At 41.5% G+C, this 24,250-nt stretch overlaps 1 protein-coding gene across 11 annotated transcripts in view; it reads right to left on the reverse strand.

The window, feature by feature from the left end:
* Positions 1–24,250, reverse strand: part of NPAS3 (neuronal PAS domain protein 3) — a 637,919-nt gene that overhangs the window by 12,264 nt on the left and 601,405 nt on the right. For all 11 annotated transcript variants that reach the window (XM_079954436.1, XM_079954435.1, XM_079954432.1 and 8 more), the window contains 2 exons: positions 12,991–13,184; positions 8,439–8,545 (listed from right to left, as the gene is read on the reverse strand). In XM_079954436.1, coding sequence (XP_079810562.1) covers positions 8,439–8,545; positions 12,991–13,184 — 301 coding nt within the window. The remainder of the gene's footprint in view (positions 1–8,438; positions 8,546–12,990; positions 13,185–24,250) is intronic.

Here is a 24,250-nt window from a genome sequence, read left to right on the forward strand (position 1 = left end):
TGCCAAAACCAGGCCTAAACCTTAACTGAAATGGATCTAGAAAATTGATTTCCTCCAGCAGTGCCTGGATCTGGTCCAGATACTTAATCCCCCCCCCAATGCCCCTCAAAGTATTTTCCCTCAATTTCTGTTATTTTTGATCCTGTTCTTTCACAGTTAACCTTATTCCCCAAACTGTTTCTTTCATCTTCCCTCCTTGCTTCATGTCTTCTTCCTATATAGCAGCTCTCTGCTATTACTCCCTTCATTTATATTCCCACTTATTTAATTTTATGTATTTATTTATTATTATTATTTATGTATTATTAGTAACAATCTCTTCTAATTTTCTCCAACACCTCTTCTTACCCTTTGCCCCCCCTTCTGCAGCAGCTGAAATCAGGGTGGAAAGGGGAGGTCCTCCTTCTTCATCCCAGCTTCCCAGGGCCACCCCCAATTTCTTCCTCCTCCTCCTGCTTCAGAACCTGCCAATCCAAACCCGATCCCAACAGCACTACAGGGCTCTTGACAATGTCTCACCATAGTGGGGAAGACTGTGACCAAGTGCTTGCTCACTCTGCTGTCCACATGCTAGCTAACGGTCAATGGGCAACTTCAAGCCCCCTGCTCTCTGTTCTAGTGGCCCCTGTCTTTAAATGAGACAGCCTTTCAAAGAAAGAATTGTTCCCTGTAGAGTAGGCAGCATTTTGGGGGTGAGGGCTGGCCCAAGACCTTTTTCCTGAAACAAAGCCCGGATGCCATCCCTGTGCAATGGCCAACACTTCAGAATGTCTTGCTGCCTTAGCTAGATACCAATTCTTGCCTTTATCTATCCCACCTGATGAAGCTGTGTTATTAAAAAGCTGGGTTTTTCTGGGTACCTTAGGTGTCCCACCCATCTGTAGGGACTCTTGTCCAGTGCTATCTTTTTCGCTGCTTGGGGGTTCACTGACCCAGCACATCCACATCCACTTTATTAATGGAAGGTGTGATCACATATTTTCCATGGGTGGGATTCAATTAATAAGCCCTGTCAGTAGAGTTCATACAAGGATGTCCGCTTGTACAATGGGGATTCCCCCTTCCTTCCCCCTCTGGACCCCCAAATTGGTCCAGCTGGGTCAGATGAACCCCCAGGACAGCATGCAGGGGGAAGAGAGGGGGAATTGTTCTGTCTAGTACCCTGAAATGCTTGCCCTGATGCATGCACCACAAAATTTGATTCCTCTTCATATAACGAGAGAGAGCCAACAAACTGCCAAACTTGTATATGCATTTTATTTTGACTCGAAAAACTTTTTGACAAAGTGTTTTGACATTACAATAAATTGACAGCAAGTTCAGTCTGTTCTATTTTGTAGCAGCAGCAAACATTTGCAATTTGGGTTATAGTGTTTTGTAAACAAGCTATAAGTTGACCAGATTTCTGCATTTATATCTAATCAAAAGGCTCTTTTGCTTTTTTGTATTCATGTCTGAGGAGCAATTCTCATTCACGGAGTGGTTAAACTGCATGGCTAAGCAAAAAGGTGGCACAATACTAACTACCTACTGTAAAGCTTTTCTGTCAAACCACGGCTGCATCCGTGTTGAAACAGCAATTTAATGCAAATTCTTCTGAGTTTGTAATTGTTCTGATTGAGGTTTGGGAAGAAAAAAATTGGAGGAAAGGCTTCCCTACAGGTTTTAATGTCTTAGAATATCTCCGTTCAGCAAAATAGTTCAGCATTCTGATCAACTGTTGATGAAATAATCAAGTGACTGTGTGCGCATTTGAGAAAACAAGGACCTTGGAGTTTTAGGAAGCAGCAAGAGTGCACCTCCTTTAAATACATAGCTTTGAACTTCATAAATGCTGCCTCCCTTGCAATTAATAATGAAGGCTGCAATCCTGCACATACCTATTTTGAGCTAAGTCCCATTGTAGACATTCATAGGATTAAACCATTAATTCTCATAGCTTCCCTTTGAAATGCATGCTTGTTACCATTAGGAAAACAGACATGGTGTGAGATGAGTACTGGAACACATGTGAACTTTTATTTTAGAAAACCATTTTGTTTCAGGCATCACTGAAGTTTCATAGATGTGACCAGCTCTGTATTTTTACAAAGCTGGTGCTCATTCCTCTTTTCATCACTATGTAAACCAACAGTTATATTAACGGGATTTAAATATATGTGGGGGAGAGAAGAGGAGGCCATCATGGCTAAAACAATTTAGGGTTCTGGAGTATGTCTTTTACTTTATAACAATTTTTGCTATAGGGATGCCACCAGTGAGTGTCACTGTAGACAATGGGATGACCAAAACAGCAACAAAATCATGTTTCCAAAGTTGATACCAAATGAAGCCAATTTAATCAAAGACAATTACCAACCAAGAGCAGACGTTCTCTTGGAAGGGACCTTTACTTTATCTATACATTTATGTTTGCTAAAAACTGGTTGCAAGATTTTGTTGAATCCATTTACAATGTTATCACTTATTTTGTTAGCATGCAAAATGCACACTGCATAGGAAGCACTTTATGAAGGGAGTACAAAATCTATAGACTGATTTATCTTGGGGCAAATATACTGCAAAGGACTGCACACCACTTCTAACAAAGGGGTGCTAGCTTTGTTTTGGAATTTTGCATGCAGTGAAATTACAGCAAAAGAAATTCACGTTCTTCCCAGGCATCTAATTTTGCGAGTAAAACAAAACAGGTCAGTACAAGTTTGTTCCCAGAAATGCGTTTTTTTTTTTAAAAAAGAACATGGTTTCTTCCTGTAAGGCTCTTCTGAGAAATCAAAGCCAAAAGCTTTCTAAAGAGTGAGTTGTGTTTTATAGGAAGGAAATAGTTTAATTCAGTTTGAAGAGGAGATGAAGAAATCTCATATCAAAAGCAGTCTTTTAAAGTGAAACAGCTTACAATAGGACATTTCACTAGGGTACAAATGCATTTAAAAGCTACAGTATATTGTGTATTCAGGTAAGTATAGAGTAAATAGGAAATGATGAGATCAGCTTACAGTGAAGCCTTCACATCCTCGCTGCCTTCACAAAGCCCCATTATAGTGGAGGAAATTTGGAGGCTGAATCTGTGCTATTTATTCCTTCCGCAAAAATAACCTTATCAATGAGCGTAGGGAACATTGATATTCAATTTGTCCTGCTATGAAAATATTGTTAATTTATCAGGAGGTGGAAAAGCATCACAATTGGATACCTAGCTGTAAATACCAGTTCTCTTTTTACATTCACAAAACTGGCAGATGAAACATGAAAAGGAATACTGACTCTTTAATCTCCTCTTCTCCACCTAAGGCCCAAGGCAAGCTGACAGGGTAACTTCATTCTGGAAACAGAGTAGTGCTTCTTCTTCTTTTTTTAAAGAAAAATTCTGGATTACTTTTTCTTCTGCTTTTGAAAACTGTGCACTATAGGGGGATATACCTGGCACTGACTTAAAACAAGAACAAGTTTCTCTATCTGAAAAGTTATAGTCCTTGATGCTTACAGGAAGGTCATTTTCAAAACCCATGGGGGAAATAGCATCACAGACAGAAAGAGTACATTAAGTGCCTTATTTGTTTGAAACAGATACAGTATTTTAAGAATATAATAGTTCCCAGAATCCACGGAGCCTTTGATGTTTATCTTTTCTACAGATTTCATAATTAGTAAGCTAGATGTTTTGAATAGTAGGCAACTGCTAATTGATTTTTTATAATAAAAAAACATGCCCACACAATATTTAGCAAACTTCTGTTATGCTTGATACCTAAATGAATTATGAGCTCAGCTTCCAGAGAGACCACCTACACATCATCTCCTTTCTCCAAAAAAACACACTGGAGAGATGTGTAGGAAACATACAATAGCTTCTGGTCCCTGAATGCAGTTTTATCTACATTACGGGAGCTGTTCATAAATGTGATTGTGGCCTTACTTAGGGATGAGATAATCTCGGAGAAGCATTCTCCATCACCATGGAGAGCCAGTATGGTGTAGCGGTTAAGAGTACTGGACTAAGATCTTGGGAGACCAGGGTTCAAATCCACTCAGGCACGAACCTCACTGGGTGACTTGGGGCCAGTGACTGTTTCTCTGTATAATTTACCTCACAGGGTTGTTGTAAGGTGACAGGCATAACAATTTATGCTACCTGGAGCTCCTTGAAGGCAAGGTAGGATGTAAATGTAATAATAATGATACTATTATAATAATTTCTGAAATAGTGCAAGTTTGGTGCAGGGTAACAACCAAACTTTGTGTGAATGGTAACTCCCTACGAAACCTCTGCTGAGCTATCTCTTTTCTTACAAATGGGTTGGCTCCAAAGAACAGCAAGGAGAAGGGAAATAAATGACCACTAGTTAATAATGCACCCGCAAGTGCTTGCACAATGGTAGAATAGATGTCAGGGACTAGCAAAGCTCTGAGGAGTGTGTGACAGAGGCAGGAGGCCAGGGGACTGACCCAGGAGAGGGGGCCAATGATTTATGGTGCCACCCACAAGACAGGAGCCCTGAGGTCCTGCCTGGCTTGTCTTATCTGATCCCGTTGCCCTGAGGAAGATGAGGGAGGACCTGAGAGCTGACCAGGAACCCGGGCAGCTGGTGTGAAGAGCTCCAGTCCCAGGGCAAGGATGTCTGGATCCATAGGATAATTGGCAGAGCAGTGTTCTACTGGGGGCCCTGCTCCCTCTGCACCTTCTCTGGGGAGACTTGGCAGCGCTGAACGCTAACATTCATAACCCTGGCATTTTGGACAGAGGAGCTGCTGACTGGGAAGGGACAGAACAGTATCAGAGAAATATCTGAGGCTTTGCCAAGTGGACAGAGTCAAAGTGATCACCCCCCCCCCCGTTTTGTTTGAGCCATTGGCTCCAGGCATCCTTCCATTTCTTTTCCCCTCAAACCATTCTGCGTAAGCAGACTCCAAAAAGATCAGATGGACTTTAAGTTAAATTGAGCAGAAACCAGGAGACAAGCTTCCCGGAGTTCTCTTAGTTCAATGTAGTGTTCAATGAAGGAGAAGAATTGTGTGGTTGACAATATGCCCTTTTGCTGCAATACATTTTGGTGTTTACATTCAACTATAACTCTTTTCTCAAGCAGTGTTATGCTGAAATCTGTTCTTCAACTTCTCAAAAGTTTTCTTCCCCTGTTTTTATGCCTTATTCTCAGGTCACTTTTTAATTTCTTTAGCATTTCTGGGGCTGAGGGTTTTTGCGCTTACCTTATCACTGTGAGGTGGTCAAGGGTAGTACGTGTGTGTGTGTGTGTGTGTGTGTGTGTGTGAGAGAGAGAGAGAGAGAGAGAGAGAGAGAGAGAGAGAGGGAGAATTTCTTTCTAGTAAACATTTCTCCAGCATTTTGCAGCCTCCCTGGCTGCCAGCACTTCCTGACACGGAAAGGGCCCTTGAGAGGAGTTACCTCACATTCTCCTCCCATGGACTTTAATCGATGTGTGGAAATGGAAGAGTACAGAGCGCAGATCACTGGTGAGGTGAATTGTAAGAAATTAAACACCCCTCAGCCACCTCAAAAAGTGAAAGTGCAACAAAAATCCTGGACCCCATCCATGGGAATTACACTAAAATATTCTCCCCCCTTTAACAATTGTCACATGCAATTTCTTTTCTCATTAGTTGGTGAAAAGAGTTGGTGTGAAAAGAAAGTGGGAGAAATTTTCAGCACAGCACTAATTTTAAGCAGTGCCACATTATGTTTGAATAACAAGACTAAGTGTTATCCCTAGTAGGAAGAGGCACCATTTAGGTCCACTTCAGGCAACAAAAGGTCTTGTGCAGGCATGGGTTTTGAGAATCTTTTGTCCACCGATGTGCCATTCTGTGTTGTGTGTGTGTGTGTTTTTCATTTCAACTGCAATAATATCACATTCTGCATAAAAGGGTCAGTGTCTGTCTATGCGGTAGATACTCCGGCTGACCAGTCACCGCAGTTAGCTACTCTTGCCAATGCTTATGCTGCAAGATAAATTCTCTCTCCATTGTTGGTCTGACTTCTAAGTTAGCTCACTCAAAAATCATCTAAACCCAAGACATACTATCACATTAATTTAAAATCAGTCTCTTTTGCTTTAGTGATTATCATAAACTTGTACAACAGTGACATTCATTTGTATATTTTAGCATTTCACAGCAGCCACAAAATGCAAAAGGCTGACATTGGAATCAGTTTGATTTCTTTTATGATTGAAGATATTAAGCACTACAAGAGCATTGAAATTTCGATATGATTAGGATCAAAATTCCTCAGGATCAAAACACTCCTTTTTTCCCCCTACAGTTTTACTAATTGTATGCTACTTGACATTGTAGAGTTATTCCACAGCATGATAGCAAAACTTGTGAAGTGTGTTTTTACTGTCAAGAATTATCGAGTCATTCTATCTGGGCTTTTTATGTGCTTAAGGTTATTAAAAGAACAAGAAAAATATAATTGATATGTACAAGTTAAAAGGCTTAGTTCATTTGTAGCTGGGAGACTGAACCACTAAGTAATATTAAATGTGTCAATAGAAATCTTCAAATGAATGTACACAAAAGCAGCCATGTACGTATGTGTGACTGGTTTTGGAGAAAACTCTTCTCTCTGAATTGAAGGGCAAGATCGCTTGGCAAAAAGGAAGCAGTGAATAAAATGGTAGTGAAGCAGCATTTTTTTTAAAAAAAAATCTGGATTATTTCAGTTACTGAAAACCGAATAGGAGTATATCAGAGAGAATGCTACCAAACATATTCATCAGAGACCTTTGCTTTATGGGAAATGAACTGCCCTTGCTTGCTGTTCCTAAAGAATTGTGTTTCTTATAGCTGTAAATCAAGTCCTGGAGAAATAGGAGGATGTTCTCCAAGCAATAGCTAAGGGTGACAAGTATCTTTTTGTCAGAGTCAGGTTTATGAATTTAGACCTCAATTAAGATTCCAAAATGGAAAAGAATATATTATATCTGTGGCCATGCAATGCTAGTGACAATGTTCCTACAAGCAATCTATCCATTTTTTAAATCCTGGTATATTGTCCTATATTCGTCCAGAAGTATATTCATGACATCCTCTGGAGGTCTTGACTCCTCTACATCCTGTCTGGGTTCCCAGCCAGAAAGTACTTGATGTTACTGTTCAGTGAACATCATTAATTTTTTCAATTAATTGAGGAGACATATGCTTCTACATTATGTGACACCCATTCATTCTCCCCTCCGCCCCAGTTGCAAATGGACTTGCTAAATCAGAACAGGGCAACACTGTTGTACTAGAACAGTGCCTCTTAAAGTGCCTTTTTCATATATTAAAGCAATGGGATGTATATTCATTAGCTTTGTCCCTCTTACGGTTATCTGAATGCAGAATACTAATACATTTATTTATTTTTTTTAAAAAAAACCAGGCTACAAGGGGATTTATTTGACAGGAATTTAGCATGGAGTTGGTAAAGAGGCCCCCAATTTTAAATAGTTTACTCCAGAGTAGTTCCTCAGCATTAATTCCAGCTATGTTAAATAATTGCAGCCAGGGGGCTCTGCCAGTGGAAAAGCACAGCATTTCCCCCACTCTTCCTTATCAAAGATGAGGGTGGAATGCAAATGCATCCCACCACAGGCCCAAATACTTCTGATGCTGGTTGTATAAAAATGTCCTATGTGCTCAGTATCACATTTCAACTGAGTCTCTGATAACTATGCATGCAACAATATGCACTGTGCCCATAAAATGATACATAAAGCAATAGCAAACTCGTTAGTAGCATAGCAGCTGAGGTATGAAGGGCCGTATCACTAGTCAGCTTATCTCACAAGCGTTCTCAAATAAAGGACTTGTCCATCTTACACGACTAGAAAGCAATGTAAAGCCAGTCGCCACAGGAGCTGTACCATGTCCTGCCACCCCAGAAAAGTTTTACCAGAAAGGAATGATCCTTGCGTGCTTTGGGGAACCCTTTCTCGGCCTTGTCCAGACTTATCAACAATCATAAATCACTGTTCTCAGCAGTCTCCAGACCTCATGGCACCATCTGCCTTTTAAAACTATTCTTTCTTTTCCGCAGCCCATTTTGGGCCATAATATGTTGTGATGGTCACTAGTATAAATGGCTTTTTAGACAGAATATATAAATTTATGGGGAACAGGTCTATCAACTGTTAGCTACGATAACTAAGGACTAGAGCTGTCAACCAATTAAAAGATTTATACTGACCAAGGTTGCAATCCTATGCTTATTCAGGTGGGGGTAAGTTCTGTCTAATTCAATGGGGTTTACTTCTGAATAGACACATAGGGTTTCACTGCAAACCCTCATTGGCAATTATAATGACTGAGGGGAGGGGAGCATTTTACAACAGAACCATTCCCAAAGTAAACCACAAAGAAATGTATAATATGCAAGGAATAGTTCAAGAGCAGTTGTAAGGCCAGTTCATTTTGACATGCCTTGAAGTACTTACAGTCTAAGTGACTGTGCCTGATCCCTTCCACATCTTCAGCATGAATGAAGTGGTAACATCTCTTCCCTACGATATCTACAGGGGTCAGATCCATGTAATCACTAATCCTATGAAGGAAGAAAATAGAGCCTATAAGTTGAGCAATAAGTAAGTCAATAATAATATAAGAACAATGCATCAAGTTATATCCACACCCCAAAAACAGCACGTGTGTATCTGCTTGCCAAGACATTCTTGAAATTCCAGTTGCCCATTACCCTACTGTGCTGGCACAGACATTGCTATGTCCCTAGCTCATGCTCTCATCTGCGGACACAGGAAATTCTAAGATTGGTTCCTACAAAATGGGCATCTGAAGAAATGTTTTTCATCACTGCAGGACACTCATGACATTGCTGTTTTCTATGCACAGATGAGGCACAAACTAAGATCGTGATATTTTCCATTTGTCTCTTTTAAAGGAAAGCTGCAGATACCAGCCAGTTAAATTAAATGCAAAGCAAATCTTTGGTGGGTCCACTCATGTCATACAACAGCCACTAAGATAATATAATTCCTTAAAATACAAAGCTCCTCATTAAAAGAGCAAGATATTTCAAGGTTACATAATAAAATGAGAACATGCTATGCTTATGCTAAATGATTAGAGATACCTTTCATTTCAACAGATTGGTCTTCTATTGGGTATATTCATGGGGGGGAAAAAGCCTCTTCAACTGTTTCCTGGCACAAAGTCCAAAACTGACATTTCAAGCGATATAATTTAAATGCTGAGACATACAGATGCCTGGGGGTGTTCTCTTTTCTAGTCTTATTCAGCTGGGAGCAACGCTTTCACTCCTGGCTCTTTCAACTGGGACTTTGTGGTTTACTCCACACAGAAACTTTTAAATCCTTTCAGTACCTCTTTCTGCTCTATGCTCTGCTCAGCCTCTCTCTCTGTATGTGTATGTCTCTGTCATTGATTGTCCAGATGTCAATGTCCTCAGGCTTCAGTAGAAGGGAGGGGGGGAATCCTCAAAATTGAAAATCATGTTGGGTGAATCAGCCTCGTCTGCACAAACATTTGAAATAGGTTCTCTACACACACACACACACACACACACACACCCCTCATTTAGAAGACATAATTCATTTTTATGCTTTAAATTCTGCCACCCACAAATGCCTCTTTTAGAAACATTTAGCCATGAAGATCCCAAGGGTACATTTTGCAGGGCTGCTCCCCTATGGCAGAGGTTTAAGACTAGTTTAGAGATAGAGCTATCAAAGTACAAACAGGGTTCACACATTTAGAGTGCAGAGATAACCAGCAGAGTGTTACTCCCTATAGTCACTCTGAGAGACAGTAAGAACTAGGTGTGATAAAAATATTGCAGTGAATTAGGGAACTACCTGGCAGGTTCTCACTATCTGGCAAAAATCACTTACTAAAGTGAAAGGTGGTGTGTGTGTGTGTGTGTGTGTGTGTGTGTGTGTGTACACACGACTGCTGCCTACATCATTTGGAAGCAGGAAAAACCACGATACTCTGCTTCCTCTATTCTCCCCCACCAGAGGGGATAACACATACTTTTGTGTAGATTGATGGAGACCAAATTGTCTCCAGTCAATTGTCATGTTTTGCAGTTTGGGAAGGGGTAGAATATAAGTCTCATAAAATTGATGTGGACCAGGAGAAGCTGGACAGCCTCCCCCCGCCCAAATCCCATTCATGACAGACTGCAGATTTAGTATGGCTGGGACAGGAGGTAGGGACATTCCTCTCCAAAAGAATATGAGAAGAGCCCGGCTGGATCAGGCCAATGTCCCCTCTGGTTCAGCATCTTTGTTTCACAGCGGCCAACCTGATGCCTATGGGAAGCCCAAGAGCAGGAGCAAATGTGGGCAAGCCAGTTACAAGAAGCAAATTGCTTTCTTGAAAACTGCCAAGTTTCAGTGCTCAGCATTCATGTGGTGTTCTTGTAAATGAAAGTCACCAAAATAAGAAACTTAAGAGCAGATACTCCAAAAATTAAGGAAATCATTCTAGCATGACGAAGAAATGGAAGCCAGGACAGTTTGTAGATGAAGGGGCAGGGCCACTGTGTATTCAGTGTTAAAGCACGTGTTTTCATGTTGCTAGTCCTTAGTTATATCAGGTTAACAGGTGATGGAAGCCTGTGACCGAGACCTTGGAGTCTGTGACCGAGACCTCATTGCCAGTCAGGACCTCATTGCCAGTCAGAGCAACAATACTGGGCTACTAGAGGGGAAAATAACCTGAGCTGGTATATGGTAGCTTTCTATGTCATTGGTACCATTGTGTTCCATGGGACAAAATAAATGGCTGTCACCACTAGATACTGTTAGGGTCCAAGTCTGCTCTCCTCAGAACCTGAGGTCATTAGGGAAGGCCAGGTGATTCCTGTGCTTCTAACATGCATACATCTATTTCCTCGCCTAGTGACTAATAGTCATCCAATTGTATGAGAGAAAAGTAAGTATGCTGAATTTGGAGGCAGTATCATGGTGGGGACAAAAATATTCCCAACCCTGATACTGGGACATGGCCTCCACTGAGACCACAGGAGGGAAGTATTCCTGCAAGGGAAGCTGTAATGCACGGGACTTTTCTCCAACACACCTGCCAAACTGATTGGCATTTTGCTAGTGGGGAAATGAAAGGCACAGACCATTATATTATTGCATTGTTATTAATATTTGGGAAATATTAATTCTGTACTCTAGGGCACTTTAACATGTCACTGTGCCAACATGAACAAAATCTGATACAAAACACTGTCAGCTATTCATTACATACAGAGCTTCTGACCGTGCAATTTCATTCTACACAATGCGTACTATTGACTCGTCATCTGGCTTGAGCACAGTATATTGTAATCTCTAAGATTCTTTCTTTTCTTCTGATGTGCGATAGGTGCAGTAGCATGTGCATAAAATTCATTTGTGAATTTCTGTACTAGGTCTTTCAAGTCAACACGAAACTCTGATTAGTTGCAGGGCTGAAATAATACAGCTGTGTTCACACAACTACCATGTGTTGCATGAGGAGGGAACAGAATCCTGCTGCAGGCTTTGCCATGACCACAGCTACAGACACATACAAACTGTACATATGCTCAGGAACCCCATAAAAATCAGGGGTCCCCTATTTTGTGGAAAAACCTATAGACTTCGTATACAAAGTTACAGCAACCCATTGAATGCATGTAGATCAGGGACTATGCTGCTGTGATCCTGCTTTTGCCACCCACTGCCATTCGCAAGCATTCAGTGTTGACGGATGAGAACAGGGCTTATCTCTCTGTGCTCCAAATATCTTTACTTGTGTACCTCTACTTACAAAAAGTAGGGAAAGGTGATGCATACATCACCCATGCTGAGATTTCTAAAATGTTTATCAGCTCCAGAACTCGTGGGTTTCACTACGGAAAAGACCCATGTATCTCACACAGTGGAAGGAGAGAAATAAACCTGGTAGCTTGACATATAAGCCAGCCTTAATCTATTGCCCAAACTGGGGGGAAACATGTTTTTACTTTTTTACCTTCTCGCTTCTACAATTCGTGTATGCTTGCTATTCCTGTACTACCAACTTAACTATCGCCTTTCCCATGGCTTCTTTGCAAACATCCCCGCTGTTCAACTGTAGTATTACTTTTTTCCATGACATGATCATGCACAGGTTCCTCCACTGAGCTACTGGCCCTATTCCTTGAAAGTCCAGCCAAGCAACAGAAGGTGCATCTGTTCTGACTAAAAGTGATATCTCATGCACTTCAGCGTTTGAAAGTAAAGCCCCACTGCAAAGAGAGCTACCTGGCTGATGTTTTGTAACGGATTAAAGACAACTTAAACTGTTTATACTGGACCATAGTTCAGCATTGTATCGCCAGTACCAAAAGTGTCTTGAACAAACGGTACTTACGAAAAAAACGGCAAGGATGTGCAGCTGCAAACTTTACAAATGGTGTTCTACCTCATTGATGAGAAAAACCATCTGAGAATGATCCAATATAGGATATGGCTTGAGAGAAAATTAAGAAAAACTTGAATGACTGCCTGCCCTTGGGAAAATATGCCTATCTGCCTGTGTGTTGTGTGAATAGCTGCTGCAGATGGGGTGGGAAAGGGTAGATTCTGTTATGATTTTACTCAGGCACTCACTGATGTACTCCCAAGGGCACCAGTATTCCACTGTGCGAACTGCTGATCCAGAGGTTACCACAGTAGTTTGCAGTCAGAAAAGCAACATTTAAATTCCGGCATCCCTCCCTCCGTTAACTCTCTAGGCAACCATCAGTCAATCAATCTCCCACTCAGTTTTCCAAATCTCAAAATGAGGTTCTCCCTCGTCTGACTGAAAGAAGATACTTGGTGGGGGGTTTTTTCTACATAGCTGTACAGCTGGCATCATTATCCTCACAGGAAATCAGTACCCTCCTCCAGAATGTGTATTGTGGTAGAAGAACAGGGATGTTTAGATGCGCAACACTGGAAAAACAAAACAAAACAAAACAAAACAAAACAAAAAGCCAAAATGCTGTACCTATTTTCACAGTAAATGATATTGAGGTCCATGTTTACTCGAGTAACAAACATGTGGCAGTCGATTCTGACTTCATTGATCGTAGGAGGGGGCAAAGCATGAGCAACAACTACAAGCCCCATGATTTGGCTAGGAACTGTCCGCCCATGGGACAGCGACACTCTCAGGCGCAACCTTCCTGTTATATGAATCACCTGCAAAACAACAAACAGCAAAAGGAAATCTCAGTAAATGCATGATACAAATGTGAAAGCAATCCTTTTAAAGGACAGCGCTATTATTGTAAAGAGCACTTAACTCTGCCAGAATTGTATTTAGCCACCGCCAGTATTAGTCTTAAGCTTATTAATATTGGCTGTCAACATGTCCTGAATGTCCTCATGCTAGGAAAGAAGAGAAGAAGAAGAACATAATATCCAAATGCTTCACATTTATCAAATCTAATATGCAAGCTGCCTCGGGTTATTGATCTTTTTATCTGCCCGCTTATTTATTTATTTGTTTGCAAGAGAGAGAGAGAGGGAGAGAGAGAGAGAGAGAGAGAGAGAGAGAGAGAACACAAACCGGAACGTGAAGGCAAGTAAGAAAAAGATCGGTGCTTAAAGTGATGATAGAAGAAATGGAACACTGATTTTAAAACATTTGGGGATTAAATTATAAAACATGTATAGCTGCAATTCGGAAAAATTTACAGACCAATAATTAAATAAATTGCCAGCAGTATATATCACAGAGACGCTGCTTTGCATTCTTAAATATTGTTGTGCATTTCTGATACAGGATACATGAGTCAGCAACAGATCAGCCTGTTCGACAGCCAACACCTTGCTGGGGCAACCCAGGTACTGTGCAATAAATAGAAATATCTGGTACATGAATAAGAGTCATTCATTGCCGTTTCATTCTCTTTGTTTAATGGAGGGAATTTGTTGTTTGATGCAACTGATTTAGAATTTCTGGTTTTTTATGTCAGCTCCATTGCAAGCATGGCCAATGGTTAGGGGTGATGGGAGCTGTAGTTTAACCACATCTGAAGAGCTGGAGGTTCTCCACACCTGCCTTAGGTGAACAAAAACATGACACAACTGACACAAGCCCTGCCCAATGGCCTTTATTTAAACTGTTGGACTCCCATGCCCTGACTTGCTAGTTTCCACTGGGTTCTGCTCCCTGCCCCAGTCCAGGTGTCAGCATTTTTCAGCCGGAAACCCTTTTTGTCTATGATTTACAACTCTCAAAATCTACACTGTTTTGAAGCAAGAGCAGAAAATAGCCACATCATTTCTAATTCAGCTTCCCCTTGAATGTATGGAAGGACTTAAGCTGTGTCCTGTTTGCATAGGCATAAGAAACTAGCCATTTTACCTTGTTAAATTGTAAGGAATCATCTGTATTTAAAATACCTCTTTCATCCTCAGAGAACACCTTTGCATTTAACTGGAGAGACTGTGTTTCTCTCTCTCCCCCCTCTCTGAGGAAGAGTTTAATCTTTGTGGTTCATCCAATCAAGGACCTTTATGATGAGATGATAACACGGAAGCTGTCAGTGACAACTACAATAGGGATTTTTCAGAAGATGGACACTTCCTCCACTGATAATTTTTACCAAGGCACAGCAAGAGCCAAGAGAAGTTAGTTACTACTAATCTGTGCAGGTTATTAATGTTGACTAGGAGCTGGAAAGCTCCATTTTCCATTAGCAAGTTCTTAAGCGATCAACTACACAGAGTGTCAAAAATAATTCAAGCAATGAGGACCAGATATAAACTACTATTTTTCTACAATTCTCCATTTTAAAAACTGCCTGAAAATTGTGAGCTATATATGTACTGATGACTATCTGGATGTTGTGGGTTTATGACACCCAGCAACTGAGGTAATTATTGCCTAAATTCATATATAGTGTACCTTCAGAAGACGAAGTTCTGTGTGAATATTTTAAGATATTTCTAGAGGCAAGGATGCAAGAATACCATTTTAAAAACCCATTTTGGTGAGACCTCATTAACTAATGAAGAAATAGCTAAAAGAAATAGGATTTAACTTCACAGGAGGGACATTAATAGTATACTTTGCTCCTTCAAGCTAGGCTTACTTATATGCTTATTTATCATTATCTGTCTTATTTGATCATAATTCAGCTTTCTTGGGGGGAAATACAAATCTGTAAATGCTTGGAAATATACTGCTTTTTAATAGTTAACTAGAAATAACATGATAAATAATCTTGTAGTAAACACAAGATGCAAACTATTGTTATATGAAGAGTTACTATGTGTTTGAAGTTGGCGTTAACACCAAGGGCAAAACACTAAGATATGCCATATTTAAAGCCTACTTATCTTCTGCATATATGCTCGAAACAGTGTTTTGTAACGTATTGCTTAATATCAAACAGATTTGATTTTGAACAAGTGCTTATTTATTCAGTGTCGAAAGCCCTCCTCTAGCAGATTCAACAAGAAAGAAATCTAGTGCGTAATCCAGCATGTCTCAACCCCAAGGGCCTCGGTGGAACTAAATTACACCAATGAGTCCTTTGATTCCGTTGAGTTCTGTTGGAGTCATTGTATCATAGGGCAAAACTGGATGTGACATGGGAAACCCATCACTGCATCTCCCAATATCTTTTTTCTTTTTAGTAAAAGCTGCCACAAATTGTTCTTGTCTTTTCTGACTCTCTCCAGCTAATAGCAGATTGAGGGGGATTTCTAAAGCTAGACATGGTTAAGCCCTCCCTACTTAGTGCCCCATCTGGGGGCAATATGTCCCCTCCTCCCTGGCTGCTTTTAACCGCAGGGAAGGACATTAGGAAGGTTGACTGTCAGTCTCCAAAGCATGTCTAGTTTAGCTTTAGCTTCCTCAGAATTGCACCCCAAACCTGATGTAATACACACATTGCCAAGCCAATTCCATTAAATTTCACTACAAGTGGAAACAGTTTAAAACAGAATCCAAATAATGTAGTGCTTTCTTTGTAGGTTCTGATTTGAGGACCACTCAGATCCACATTCAGCTGGAGCTGCTTACACTGGAGATGGTCTTTGACTCTAATGTCAGTTCTTTCATACTAAATAAACTAGATCTTATTCCAGTCTCTTAAATTTGTTTCCATCACAGTTATATCCATATCATCTGTCTTCCACCCTGCCTGGTCTTTTTCAGTGGTGTCTGAATTAGATTTTGCTGCACAGTATCGGATCAGAAACTTCAAAGAGAAATGGCAAACTTGAACTGCATGTTACCTGATTGTCCTAAGATAGAAAGAGGCAATGGAAACATAACCACACTGCACAGTCTGCAACCAGTTCTGTTGATTCCACAATGCAAGATCCATGGCCTATTTCCCAGATTGGTTCTTCAGTCAACCAACACTGTGCCTTCCCTGGTAGCCAACCAAAGAAGGGAGTGTTCTGTTTCTTGTGCAGTTGTTGGCAAATTTTCCCCAGTAAGTAGCCTGCCCTTTAGGAGGGGAAACAGGGGGGGGGGGCACTACCTTTATGAGAAGGACCATAGCTTGGGGAAAAGCTTTGGTTCAATGGCAGAGAAGGTCCCACATTCAATTCCTGGCATCTCCAGTAATTGAGAGACCCCAACCTCAGCGCCTAGGGCTTGCCGATCGAAAGGTCGGCGGTTCGAATCCCCGCGGCGGGGTGCGCTCCCGCTGCTCGGTCCCAGCGCCTGCCAACCTAGCAGTTCGAAAGTACCCCCGGGTGCAAGTAGATAAATAGGGACCACTTACTGGTGGGAAGGTAAACGGCGTTTCCGTGTGCTGCGCTGGCTCGCCAGATGCAGCTTTGTCACGCTGGCCACGTGACCCGGAAGTGTCTCCGGACAGCGTTGGCCCCCGGCCTCTTGAGTGAGATGGGCGCACAACCCCAGAGTCTGTCAAGACTGGCCCGTACGGGCAGGGATACCTTTACCTTTTTAACCTGAAAACCTGGAGAGTTGCTACCAATCAGTGTAGACAATACTGAGCAAGACAGACCAATGATCTGACTCAGTATAAGGCAGCTTCCCATGTGCCCATAGCTCAGTGATAGAGTGCATGCTTTCATGCAGAAGGGTCCAAGCTCAATCCCTGGAATCTCCAGTTAAAGGGATGTCAGGAGGTGACAGGAACTAGCTCTGTCTGGATCCCTGGACAGCGGCTGTCTGTCAGAGCTGCAATACTGGGCTAGATACACAAATGTTCTGATCTGGCAACTTCACCGCTTCAGACTATGAAGATTGAAAGGCAATGCTGAACATATCCAGGAGGTTTTATTTTATTGATCAGAGTGCTAAATCAATATATATGCATGCAGATGTATGGTAACTATACAGATGACGGAACATCTGCATAATGCCATGCAGAACTAAAATGTATATTACACATTTTTGTGCTGAAATACTTCATTCCCTAGTTAGAAAGATTTTTCAATTATCTTCACCTGGTGCTAACATATTGAGGAAACTGTAGTTTATTTTATTTTGTCTGATGAGAAACTGAATGAGAAAGATGTTGAATGTGGATGTAAACACAGTTTATGATGTATGTGGGGATCCTAGCAAGCACCATTTCTTGGACAAATATATATATTTTCCCCTGCCATATGCTCTGTCTTAATCTGTTGGTGACAAGTAGCTCATACTCCCCAACTTCTCACAGAGGAAAATAGGGACACTTGGGTACTCAGAATCCTCCTATTTGTACACCAAGCATCACTACCCTATGTACACATCCTGGTCCACATTGCTCTTCTCTGCCTGCAGTTCATTTACTTTGAAATTGTCTGTCCTGAGGCCCTAGACTTCCCTTATACATGCAGATACCAGAGCAATAGATAATTTTTCTCAGTGAACATGAATTTAACAGCATGCCCCCTAGATACAATATCCAGAGGCTTCTAGAAGGGTCGAAACTTGAAGAATTCTAATACAAGCACCTATCTAAAAGACTGCTTCCTTCGTATCTTGGCAGACGGGATGTCTTCATGGTTCCAAGTGGAATTATTTACAAATCAAGTTGTTTTATATATTCCCCATACACCAGGAATGGGGAACTGGATCCAGCCAGCAGGCCTGCTCCTGATTTTCCCCACCATCTGTGGGCCAAGCTGGACAGGCCGGTGAGGCCACCCACAGTGACATCAGGGGACCTGATTTTGCCTACATGGGTAATGGCACAGCTTTCAAAGCACAAATGATCAGCTGATTGCCAGGGTGCATAGGGCACTGTGCATAGGGTTTTGCAAACACTAATAATCAGCTTATATGCCTATAGGGTAGTGTTCTTTGATTAGTTGTAGTAGTAGTAGTAGTAGTTGTAGTAGTAGTAGCAGCAGCAGCAGCAGCATTTATCACACTTAATTGTAGTATTTATCCCACATGTATTACAACCTATGTCTACAGAGTTCCTGGAACCATGTATGTGGCTATCCTATGTCATCTTCACAATAACCCTGTAAGGTAGGCTAGCTTATGAGAGATGCTTAGGCTACATGACTTGCCCAAGCCTAGCTGAATGCTTTTTTCTTTTCTTTTATGGTGGAGAAGGAGGTGCCCATTTCATATTCTGTACAATATTCAATACACCACACAGGATCCTGAATTTATAGTGTGATATTGTAGCAGGATTGTTTATCTGTACAGACTATCATTTTCAACTGAATGAACCTAATCATGGGACAGGCCAGTATATTGAAGATTGGGTTGCAGGTTCAAGCTTTAATTCTCCTTTTATAAGTACCAGCTCTCAATTTACCTTTGAAGAATGGCATCTACTAGCTATACAATTAATTCATTTTGAAATGTGTGCTTTCTTTCCTATTTCCTATTAATCAAATTTACAACAAACAAAACAAAACAACCTCACTTTCTGAAAATAAACAATGATACAGAATTTGTGTTACAGAAATTGAACACACATAGCAAAACCTAGATTTATGACAACCTAATAGGATAGGTATTGCCACGGAATCATAACTCACACCATTTTGTTTATTATATCACTCACTATATCTGAGACCAGAGTAATAATTCTTCTTCACCATCACAGCAGCAAATCAAATCAGATCTCTTAAAACTCTCCTTTCAGTGTTTGTTGGTAATCTCACATGCCATTTTTTATTTTAAAATACCATAGAACACCTTTTCCATTTGACAATCTGAATAACAAATCTGTTAGCAATAAATTTATCTTTTTTTCAGGTTCCAAAGCAAATGAGCATTTCTAGACCACCAGTTCTTTAAGAAGGGTTAAGAAATATAGTAAAATTAAAGTGAACACTGTGCAACCTGAACCTGAAAAAGGCATGAAAAAATGGTTTTTAGGTGTGTTTTTTTTTAAAAAAAATGTAGTTGTGCAAGAACTCTTATAGTGTAGGCTGGTTGAAGAAAGCTCTTGGCAAGAACATCACAAGACGGAGCAACGCTTTAAAATATGCTCAAGCAGCCAAATATAAACTGACACCAGGAACCCAATTGTAGGAACAAATAAGAAAAAAGGTATCTCAATTTAATATAAGCCTACATAACAAAAAGATCAATGTTTACAACTCACGGTTTAGAATACTATGCAGCTGTTTTCAGAGTGAATACAGAGCAGTTGTATAATAAGAAATTAGAATGTTCATTTCAAGAGAATTTCTCAAGAGCTCTTTTGATATGAAATACAACAAATATGATGGTGACTATGGCTGCAGTCCTCTGAACTAGTCTGACTGGAGTATGTAGGATTTCTCTACACTGTGTATCATATTCTTAAAAAACTAGACATTAATGCATTAAATGAGACTGGGCTGAGATCAATTTAGAATAGACCGATTTAAGCTGGAAGAAGGATCTCTTTGATATGACCTCCAGAGCAGACCATTTGCGGAAGGATTCAAGATGAACTGATTTACACTTGGATATCTGTTTGCTGCATTTCTCTGCTTTTCAAGTATGAACTGATATGTCTAATGTCAGGTTATTAAGGTGTCATCTTAGGGATGGTCTGAAACCTGTGCCTGTAAAAAAGATTAAGAACCTTCGATTTCTTTGGCATTCTTGTTGTGGCTTAGATGATTCATATTAAGAGCGACTAGCATAGAAGTTATTTTTAAAATGTTACTTTAACTGAATATTAATCAAACAGCCTCAGAGTTTTTCTTTCACTGAAGCTGTAGCAATACCGGGTGCAAACCAGCAGGAAGTTACCCTGCTCAGGCACAGATCACTTGCTTTGTATGCAGAAGATCTCAGCTTCAACCCCTAGAATCCCCAGTTAAAGGGATCAGTTCAAAAGACCAGATGGAAAAGACTCTGGAGAGCCACTGCCTGTAGACCTGGGATGGGAAACCTGTCCCCTTCCTGTTGCTGTTGGACTCCAACTCCTACCTGCCCCGCCCACCATGGCCAATGGTCAAGGATGATGGGAGTTGTAGTCCAACAACATATGGAAGGCCACAAGTTCGCCATCCTTGCAGCAGACAGTACTGGGCTACATGACCTTGGAAACAAGGTGTGGGGGGGAGGTGAGCTTACTACAGTAGGAAAGGCAAGCTCCATTAATAATAATAATAATAATAATAATAATAATAATAATAATAATAATAATAAATTTATCATTTATACCCCGCCCATCTGGCTGGGTTTCCCCAGCCACTTTGGGCGGCTTCCAACAAAAGATTAAAACATCAGTCATTTAAAACTTCCCTAAACAGGGCTGCCTTCAGATGTCTTCTAAATGTCAGATAGTTGTTGTTTTTCTTTGACATCTGGTGGGAGGGCGTTCCACAGGGCGGGTGCCACTACCGAAAAGGCCCTCTGCCTGGTTCCCTGTAACTTTGCTTCTCGCAGTGAGGGAACCGCCAGAAGGCCCTCAGCGCTGGACCTCAGTGTTTGGGTTGAACGATGGTGGTGGAGACACTCCTTCAGGTATACGGGATGCTTCTGCTGCCTCTGGCCCCTCCTTCCTGGCTTCATGTCCAGAGTCTGAATTGCTTCCTGCCTCTGGCTCTTCTCTCTCCCGCAAGCCTGTTGCTTCTTCAGCATCTCACTGCCACTCCCCTGGCTCTGAGCCTTCCTCCTCTAGGGCTTCCCTACGGGGTTCTCTGGCTGGAATCTCCCACCACTCCTTGCCATCCAGTCAGTCCCTGACATGCTGCTGCATGCATTTCAAGGACCATCTGATCGCTGATGGGCCACTTCTGGTGGTTCCCCACACCCCTGAGGTTCGGCTGGCCTACAGTAGAGATCAAGCCTTTAGTGTAGCAGGCCCTGGCTTGTGGAACCCCTAGCTGTAGAGATTCTGCAGGAACCATCCTTGCCTTCTTTCAGACACCTTCTGAAAACTGTACTGTTTAGACAGGCACCCACAATATGATTTTCTCTTTTTAACCAGCCAGTATCTACTATTGTTTTATCGGTGCTTTTAATTATGCTTCCTGGATATTTATCGACTGGTTTTTATTATATTTTGTATGTTCTAAGCCGCCTTGACACAATCTATGAAAGTGGAGACCATAAATATTTAAATAAGCTGTGGACAGTTTCTCACCAAATTTCAGCCTAATTTGTAACGTGTGCTATGCAAATTATCTTTCTTTCTTTCTTTTTGCCCCAAACTGAAAATCCAAGAGACAGGCCAACTTTCACAACTCTGACCAAACAGATTTCCCCTACAAGCTCCCTGGTATTCAAACAAGTTATACTTTATTTTCCGGAGGGAATGTTTGAAATCCCATTTAAAGAAATAATGCCTTGAGCTTATTTTCCCTAATACCATGTAAAGAAACATGAAAGCCTTTGGCTCTTGAAGTTTGTAGGGTTCTAATGAAGCAATCATCAACTCTGACATTCATGGGCTCACAGCGGCAGCTTTTGCTGCCAGGTTTCCGACAGATCTTTTAAAGTGAAAATAAACTTTACAGAAAGGTCTTGCTTTATCAGTTACAATGCAAACCTTTGTGGAGCTGGCATAATCATCTTCAGGACAGAACAGATTTTTTTTTTTAAGGGGAAAAAAAACAACCCTAAATGAAATAAGATGGCATGGAAACACTCCAGACCAGGAAAGCTCACATATGATGGCAAGGGCAGGAGATGGGGAGGCAAAAAGAAAATCAGTAAATCAGAATTTCTGTGTGCTTGCCTATGCAGACTTGCTTCATGGAAAGATAACCAATAATAAGTATTCTTCAGAAGTATCATCTCCATCCCTATCATGGGAGGCAGAAATAAAACCTTTTTTATGGTTTTATTTGATGTACTCCTTCACAGCCCCACCATTACCTTAGGTGATTCTCAACACAGTGAGCAACAGCTAGATAAAACAAAAATATCTGCTATTAATGCATTTCCGCACACAGGGAAGGGAAATCGAAGTCACATGTGCCACTGTTTTCTGCAAAGACAGACGTAGATTTTCTCACGTTTGTTCCAGTACATTACAAATCTGTCAACCCAATCCAGTGGTTCAACCAGCGCTATGGTTTTCATGCCCTGGCAGTGAGTCTCATTGCAGAATTGCTCTGATACTGAAGGAAGGAAGTGTCCTGAACTGTGTCCACCAGAGCTCATCTGTCATTTCCCAGTGGCTGTACAGGAGAACAGCTATATCCACTACCCCCAAACTTCAGGCAGAAACAGGACACATAATTGAGATGAACTGAAGGGAATCTGGGAGTGAATGAGAAGGATGAACTTCTCATTGGGGGACTGCCAGAAGGTCAACATAAAAGCCCCCCAAGGGAAAACAAATTAAAAAGTGGGACAGATATCTGTACAATGTTAAGCATGCACCTGCCAATTCCTATAGGCAAGTGACTAAAGAACCTTGGGCATATATTGCAGTGGACCTTTGCTGCATTCAGGCTTAGGGTGCCTCTAGGCTGTCAATATTTTCCAGGAGTGATTCAAGTGCATCCCAGGAAATTGGATTTAAGTGCTCTGTTGCCTTAGTGCAATGTCCTACCCACTTTTAAAAAGAAAGGGATATTTTGTGGTTAGGGAAACACACTGAAAAGTGAGTAATGATCTAATGATAAACAGGAAGAGGTACAAACACCCTGTGAGCAAATTGGAATGAATGCTCAATAAAAGACCAGATAAAACCTAACCCCCACGTAAAGTTTGTGACAGCAAATCAGGAGGATTTCATAAATAGGTCATCTGGAGGAGCCCTGAGAAGAAACCTGGGGATGCTGGATGCTCTCAGCTTGACAACAATAGAGAACACATTGCATAGAAAGGCCTTCCACTGAGCACAATGGCAGATGTTGAGCAGTACCATGGTGAGCTAACCCTCCACCGGAAGCGATCTGAGGTTAATGGGGCTTTGTTATAATCATCTGTCTTCAGAAAGAGGAGAGGAGGATATAATCTTGAGCCAGTAGGTGGAAAATTGAGCCAAAGGTTCCCAAAAGCTCCAAATCTGTGTGATTTAAAATTTGATGCCATTTGGGACTGAAGCTGTGGGCTTCTTCCATGCAGCTCAGTTCTCTCTTCTTCCTCTGCAAGGTCCAATCCAGCCTTAACTCAGCTATTCTTCCCCCCCCCCTTTCTTCCTATCTTGTCTTCATGTAGCCAGTTTCCACTACCATCCTCAATGCTCTTCCTCCCCATTTCCCCCTTGCTGAAAGGGGCATCTGCCACCAACTCCGACCTGAAAGTTCTCTGTCTTTTCAGGTTGGAAGGGTGAAGAGTCTTACCATAAGGCTGTTGTCGCGGACAGATCCCCTGAATGGGGCACAATCTGCTGGGAGATTCTCTTGCACCAGCCTCAGCCAAATGACTGGGAGCTTTTTCTTGTGCAGCTCACATCCATTTCAATAAAGTCTGCATGGGAGGCCATAGGTCAGGGGGTAAGCATATGCTATGCATGCAAAACATCCTAGATTTAACCCTCAGCATCTCCAGTTAGGGCTGAGAAGGACTCCTGCTGGAAACTTGGAGTCACTTCCAATCAGCTGTAATGAGTCAGATGGACCAATGGTCTAACTCAGCACAAGGCAGCTTCCTATGATGTTGCAGCTTAGTAACAGAGCACCTGCTTTGCAGGCAGAGGTCCCTGGTTCAATCCCTGGCACCCCCCGGTAGAACTAGGAAAGATTCCCTGTCTGAAACCCTGGAGAGCTGCTGCTGCCAGTCAGTGCAGACAGTACTGAGCCAGATGGGCCAATGGTTTGTTTCAGTATAAGGCAGCTTCCTCTGCTCCTACCCTACAATGCCCGGGGTTGATCCTGGACTGCTGGTGGTTGGGGTTGCCACTTGGTGGGGAGAAATTGATCTCTTT

This window comes from Podarcis cretensis (assembly GCF_951804945.1).
Source record: "Podarcis cretensis genome assembly, chromosome: 1".
NCBI classification, from domain to species: domain Eukaryota; kingdom Metazoa; phylum Chordata; class Lepidosauria; order Squamata; family Lacertidae; genus Podarcis; species Podarcis cretensis.